Here is a 6539-nt window from a genome sequence, read left to right on the forward strand (position 1 = left end):
CTTAATTTCCAAAGTTGGGCAAAATCTGAAAAGACTTTCCATGTTTGTTCAAGGTATCAGGAGAAAAGAATGGTTGTCATTTCATTACACATATTCTTTGTTTTTACTCCTTTATTACGCAGGTGGGACTTCTGCATAGGTATTAAAGCATATAAAAACATTCACAATTGATGAAATCTAGAATTAGAAATGCACTTTGGTTACATATTACCCACAAAAAGTGAGCAACAGTGACAGCAGTAAAAAATTGAGAAAAAATATTGGTATTCAATTTGCTTTGCATGTTTTGAGGGATGGGCATGTAGCTTGATATTAAGGCAATAGAGTCCTGCAGCCCCACATCCCCTTAGAGCTTTAGAACCCTGCGAAAAATTTCAGAAAATGTTCTTTGTTTTATATTCCATCAGCTCCTGTCGCTGCCTATTTCACATCCAAGTTCGGAACACGCCCAATTTTGATGGCATCCGGGGCTTTTGCTGCTTCCGGTGTTCTGCTTCTCTCCCAGGCAAACCACATGTCACTGGTGGGGATTGGAATTGGAGCAGTAACATGTAAGTAACATCAAATATTTGTTTCTTAATGGGTACCATTAATACTCACGTTCATTTCACATGGAAGTTGTCTAATGGTATAGAAGCTCACTGTAACGAATGCTCAATTTCAATGAATTTGCAAGTTTGCATGCGTAATGCATATACACAAGGTTGCTCGAGGTTTCACAAAAAGAAAATGTTACAAATCCAACGACAACAAATATGCAAACACATTGAGGATTACTATCATCTGCTTGCCTACAGGAAATAGATGTTTCCTACACAGAACTTCGAGGAATTACAGAATGCGGAAGACAAAATGATTAACAAATTTCGTACAGCTTGTATTTCCACGAGCTATAGCCTATAGATTATTCGTGCTCAGTGGCGGATCTTGACCCGGAGGAGACAAATCATTAGAGGGAATACAGTGTCCTCCAATGCTTTGTCTCCTCCGGGTCATGGTCCGTCATTGTCCGTGTTTGCTCTAATGCTAGCATAGTTGCCAAAGTGTAATGTTTGTTTCACCATATGAAATATTTTGTGGTGGGTCACCGCCAGTGGCGTACCGTGGGTCACGGCATGTAAGGGGGGGCACCAGAAATAATTTTCGAGTCACTTTGGGAGCGCGCGAAGCGCGCTCAGTTGTCAGGTATACTGACCTAATAGAGATATTTTAAGGACATGCAGTGCCGTTAAGTGGATATGTATCTCACTGATTAAATAATGCGAGCGCGAAGCGCGAGCTGAAAATTTGTGATATTTAAAGCTACAAAAGGGACATAAGCAATTTCGTTTTAATCATGATACGTAACTGTCTCGCTAAACAAACCATGCGATCGCGAAGTGTGAGCTGAATTTTTTGTATATATTGACCCGAAAGCGGGAAATTCTAAGGACTATATTTCGGAATCCATTAAGAGTATCAATAGCTCACCATAGTCATCTAATGCTAGTGCTTTTGCTGATTTTGTTAGAATGGAATCTATACACAGCCATGAAGCAACTTTTGTAGTCATTGTAATCATGATTATCATACGCATCTTACTAATCAAATACTGCAAGCGCGAAGCGCGAGCTGAAAATTTAGGAAATTCAGACCTGAAGAGGGGCATTTTAAGACTTTTTTTTTTATAGGAATTATCTAAGACCGTGCATATTTCACTAACCAAATGATGCGAGCGCAAAACGTGAGCTGAAATTTTTGCATATATTGAACCCAAACATGGATATTTTAAGGACTATGTTTTTTAGGAATCCATTAAGAGTATACATATCTCACCATAGTCATCTAATGCGAGTGCAAAGCGCTTGCTGAATTTGTTTGAATCTAAACACATGAAGTACTTTTTGAAGTCATTCTAATCATGATTATCATACGCATCTCACTAATCAAATACTGCAAGCGCGAAGCGCGAGCTGAAAATTTAGGAAATTCAGACCTGAAGAGTGGCATTCTAAGGCTTGTTTGTAGGAATTTACGAATACCCTAAGTATTTAACTAACCAAATGATGCCCGCGCAAAGCGCGAGCTGAACATTTTTGATATTCAGATCAGAAAAATTGACGTTTTGAGGACTGATTAAAGTTCACGAAGAGCAGAAATCTCACCAATCCACTTATGCGAACATTAGCACGGACAGGAAATGTTTTATATTAATACCTTAAAATAGGGCAATAATTTTAATAGTCATGAAAAAGTAGAATATGTCACTACATAAAACAATAATAACTCGAATTGCGAGAAAATATATTTGTTATATATTGATTTGAAAACGGGAGGTTTTGGTACAACAGGGTTGATTATATATCTCGTTAACAGTCTGTGCGAGCACCAGGAACAACAAGAACAATGAAGACACAATAAGCAAATAATATTTCATAAAGTTATGAAAAAATGCTTCTTATGTAACATGACATATAACATATTATCACCCGTATCAGACATCTGAGCTGGTCATTTACAAAACCGTATTGCCCTACATTTTCTGAATATCGGGAAGGGTAGGTATATTGTTTGTATTTACTCGGTCTCAGTGCGCGTATTTACTTTGCATGCAGAGACGAAGCAATATATACCTTTGTATTTTCCCTGGTCTCACATCCGGGAATTTGTGAATGCGTATAAAGAGATACGCTTCATAAGGATCCGCCCACCAACAATATACGTCATAATAAAGACAACGCTGAATTCGAGCGCTTGCAAGTACGTCATAATGGTAAAGTGCAGAGCCTAGACCAATATTAACATGACACAACAGAACTCTATTTTTAAAAGAAATATCCCCCTTATCATGATTTTTGCTCTAGATATCTGATTTGGATGATAAAAAAATATTGACTGGCTCTTCTTTCGGGGAACATCAAATATATTGCCTTTAAATGACCCATATTGCCCTCGTCTAAAGACTCAGGCCAATATGATTCATTTGCTGGCAATATATTTGATGTTCCCCTCAAGGCCAGTCAATATTATATAAATATAAAATAACATTATAATGAGCAATGATATCTTCTCCCCCCACTACGTTTCTCTTCCCTCTTCTTTTCCTTTTCCCCGTTTTTTTTTTTTTTTTTTTTTTTTTGGGGGGGGGGGTGGGAGGGGGTACGTGCCCCCCATGCTACCCCCGTAGTTACGCCATTGGTCAACGCGAACGCGTTCATTAGGCTTGACTAACATTTACGTTAAATTCAAGTTACGAGCCTAAAATTACTTACGAATGAGGCGACAGATTGACGTTCCGGAGTTTAGAAAAAAATAATTGTAATCACATTTAGGCACATGACGTATTTTCACCCTTTTTTCTTTCTTTTGCCATGTAGCTACTATGCAAGCAACTGTCTATGCATCAACTGTGCTGCTAATACGTCGGAACTTTCACCGTCACTACGCACTGGCCCACGGCATGGTCATTTCCGGTTACAGCTGCGGACTCTTCGTCTTTCCACCTATCCTGGAGGCTCTAAGCATCACCTACAGCTGGCGTGGTACGTGCTTTATTGCATCAGGGATCATGTTTCATACGGTCCTCATGGGTGCACTGACGAAGTCACCTAGGACTCGAGAGGGCGATGTGGAAACAGAGGTTGACGACAAAGCAAGTAACCGACCGGTTATAGATAGCCAGCAGGATATCAGAACGAGGAATGGAATGTCATTGGATTGTAACGATCCGTCGGGCAGTGCTGACACTGGGTGTAATGGCGATGCACAGCGCAACGTTGAGGTAGAGGAAGGTAATGTCGATAGAATCGATTCTGATTTGCAAGCTTCAACAGAAAATAATTCTGAAGAGCATATGATCAGTAGGTCCGATCTTGTAAAGAATAATGCACTCTCTACCCCGGAAACACGACATGTTGAAATGCCTGAAGGGGGATATAAGAACAATGCATTCACCGCTGCCGAAGATCCACTTGATGGTAATCCGCAAAACAACCTCAACCTCGACCGACCATCAGCAATGCACATATGTAACACGGAAAGAATAATGGTGTCAGGAGTGGGATCAAATCAAAACTCTAGATGCTTACAGAGTGCGATTGCTCGGAACTACCACACCTTTGTCATCTACACACTTTCAATGTTCTCTACAACGGTAGGTTACAGTATATTCTTGGTCCATGTCTCCACTTCGTTCAAGGAATTCGGAGTAGATTTGAAGAATATTGCAGCAGCTCTCTCTGTCTTCGCTGCGTTCAATCTCATAGGCCGGGTGTCTAATGGCTTGTTTGTCTCAAGAGGCATCTCTCCTGCACACCTAATCATTCTGGCTGAGATCCTGGCGTTCGTGTCCATCATGGGTAAATATTTTGAGATTACGGAGAGGAACTGCATCTGGGTAGATGTTTGGTGAATGATGTTACGATGAATTCCAGGTATCGTGATTAATTTTCGATGTTCCACACAGCATTGTGCTCCTTGGCCCGAATTCCCGAAGGTGGACTTACTTGGCCCATGGGCTAAAACGCGTCATTTGATGTTATTGGCCTACGGAGGCTAAATTTTGCATTTCTCGAAGGTGGCCAAGTTAGCACACATGAAGCTACTTAGCCTACACTTTGCAAAATGCTCGGTGGACTAAATTAGTCCAAAGGGGAAAGTGAGCCCATGGGCCTAATTTAGCCTGTGTTAAGTCCTAGCCAACCTTTCATAATTCGGGCACATGAGGCCGACCTTGGCCTCAAGGACAATTTTGGACCTTGGGATTGTCCTTGGTCACGGCTGTCTAGATATTGGCTATGGTATTTATCTCGGACGTCTGAGGTTCTTGGCTTTGTCTTTGGCTCGCACAGTCTGGCCATGGCCTTGCCTTCACCTCGGATTTCCGGCCTAGCCTGGTTGCACAACCGTGGTTCCAAATCTTTTGATTTAATATAAACATCTTTAAATTTGCTTTAGATTTTTAGTATTAACGAGAGTCCCAATTTATACAGTTTATCTGGAGAAAAATAGGCTACAAATTTTTTTTTCTTGATTTTTGAAGGGATGTATCTATTGCAACTGTTTCCTCTACGAGCTACTGCCACCGCGCTCTTTGGGATAGGAACTGGCGTTTCCACCACCTTATTTTATGTCTTTCATCGGGAGATAGTAGACCCTAAAGTAGACGTCAAGACCCTCTCCATCTTCATATTTGTAGAAGGTTTGGCTGGACCAGCAGGAGGTGCATTAGGAGGTGAGATATGTATTTACTTCAGACCCGACCTTGCCTCTTGTCGAAGCCCTGGCGGCTGCTTCCCGAGCGAAGCGAGGGATTCCTAATTCGCGAAGCTAATTAATAAGATACGCTATCCGCCGGCATTAATTTCAAATTAAATTATATTTTATCTCTATTTCTTCAATCAATATTGCACTGCGATCACACAATCACTGACAGCACTGTTATGAAATGTGCTCTATAAATTGTTAAGCCATAATGAAACCTCATATTTTCATGTACATTTCATATTTTGTAATCATTTTGGCAGGCCTCCTTCGGGATTTTGCTGGTGGTTATCGACTCGCATACTTCACTTCAGCAGGGCTATCCCTCTTCGCTGCGGTGCTCATGATCGTGGCAATCGTAATGGAAAGGCGTAGAAAGAAGAGCAGCGAAGTCGTGATGAACGTTGACGTTTGATTACCCCATTCTCTTTAATCTTGTAAACGAACCTTGTATTGAGCGATGATCGGGGATCTATCATTCGGCCTTCATTTTCAAGGGGTACCGTTGTCACTGGTGATTTTTGAAAACATTTCTGTGCATAGTTTCCTCATAGCTAGGATAACTAAGCAAATGATGTGCGACCTGAAAATTTTAATACGACCACTGTTATGCCAAATACATGCCATGCAGGCGTAGGGGACTTAGGGCGTAGTTCCGATCTAATTAACCAATAAACGTGCACTTCGAACCGGACATTTCTGTCATCAAGTTTGATTATTTGAACTCAAATATATTAGCCTGAAATGTGGACAACGTCAACACGTTTTTGATAATAAAAAAAAATATATAACTGCAAAGTGCGAGATGAATTTTTGTTGGCGTTTTATACCTAAAAACGGGGCTTTCCGCCTTTTCTAATCATCAATACATTGGTAACGATAATCTTTTTAGATTTTGACCAGAAAAAATGGATTGGGAGTGGTATTCTGAGTTCCATTCTATCTCAGATGAAATAAAATATTTTATCTCCGTTAAAATCAGTGAGATAAAAATACCCTTAAAATCTCTTCGAATTGGTATTCTGAGAACAATTTTATCTTCATTTTATCTTTGTAAGACACACCTATTTTTTAATCAATATCCAATTAGAAACGCGCTTTTATAGCTCTCTCATATCACTCAACCAATGGAAATCCATTTTTGGTGGAAGTTATGTGGCATCCGCGGGATGCACGTCTAAATACTGCACCCAGCTTACTTCTTGCTTTCATTTCAACGAAGAAATTAGACATTAAAATTGCTACCAGAGGGGAAGTCCGATTCATACTTTTTTTTTATCTTTTATAATTTGGTGGAA

The 6539-nt window shown here is 40.3% G+C and overlaps 1 protein-coding gene across 1 annotated transcript; it reads left to right on the forward strand.

The window, feature by feature from the left end:
* Positions 1-242: 242 nt before the first annotated feature.
* Positions 243-6191, forward strand: LOC121424263. The gene is made up of 4 exons (XM_041619883.1): positions 243-551; positions 3357-4337; positions 5021-5212; positions 5505-6191. Exons 1-4 carry the CDS (start codon positions 458-460, stop codon positions 5654-5656), a joined length of 1419 nt encoding a protein of 472 aa, XP_041475817.1. The 5' UTR covers positions 243-457; the 3' UTR covers positions 5657-6191.
* The last annotated feature ends 348 nt before the right edge of the window (positions 6192-6539 follow it).

This window comes from Lytechinus variegatus, chromosome 11 (assembly GCF_018143015.1).
Source record: "Lytechinus variegatus isolate NC3 chromosome 11, Lvar_3.0, whole genome shotgun sequence".
NCBI classification, from domain to species: domain Eukaryota; kingdom Metazoa; phylum Echinodermata; class Echinoidea; order Temnopleuroida; family Toxopneustidae; genus Lytechinus; species Lytechinus variegatus.

What these genes read in the sequence shown, in the direction of transcription:
- LOC121424263 (XM_041619883.1), top strand. Translation starts at nt 458, where the DNA reads ATGGCATCCGGGGCTTTTGCTGCTTCCGGTGTTCTGCTTCTCTCCCAG. An exon ending in GGCGTTCGTGTCCATCATGG is followed by an intron (nt 4,338 to 5,020) that starts GTAAATATTTTG and finishes TGATTTTTGAAG; the next exon opens with GGATGTATCTATTGCAACTG. An exon ending in AGCAGGAGGTGCATTAGGAG is followed by an intron (nt 5,213 to 5,504) that starts GTGAGATATGTA and finishes TCATTTTGGCAG; the next exon opens with GCCTCCTTCGGGATTTTGCT.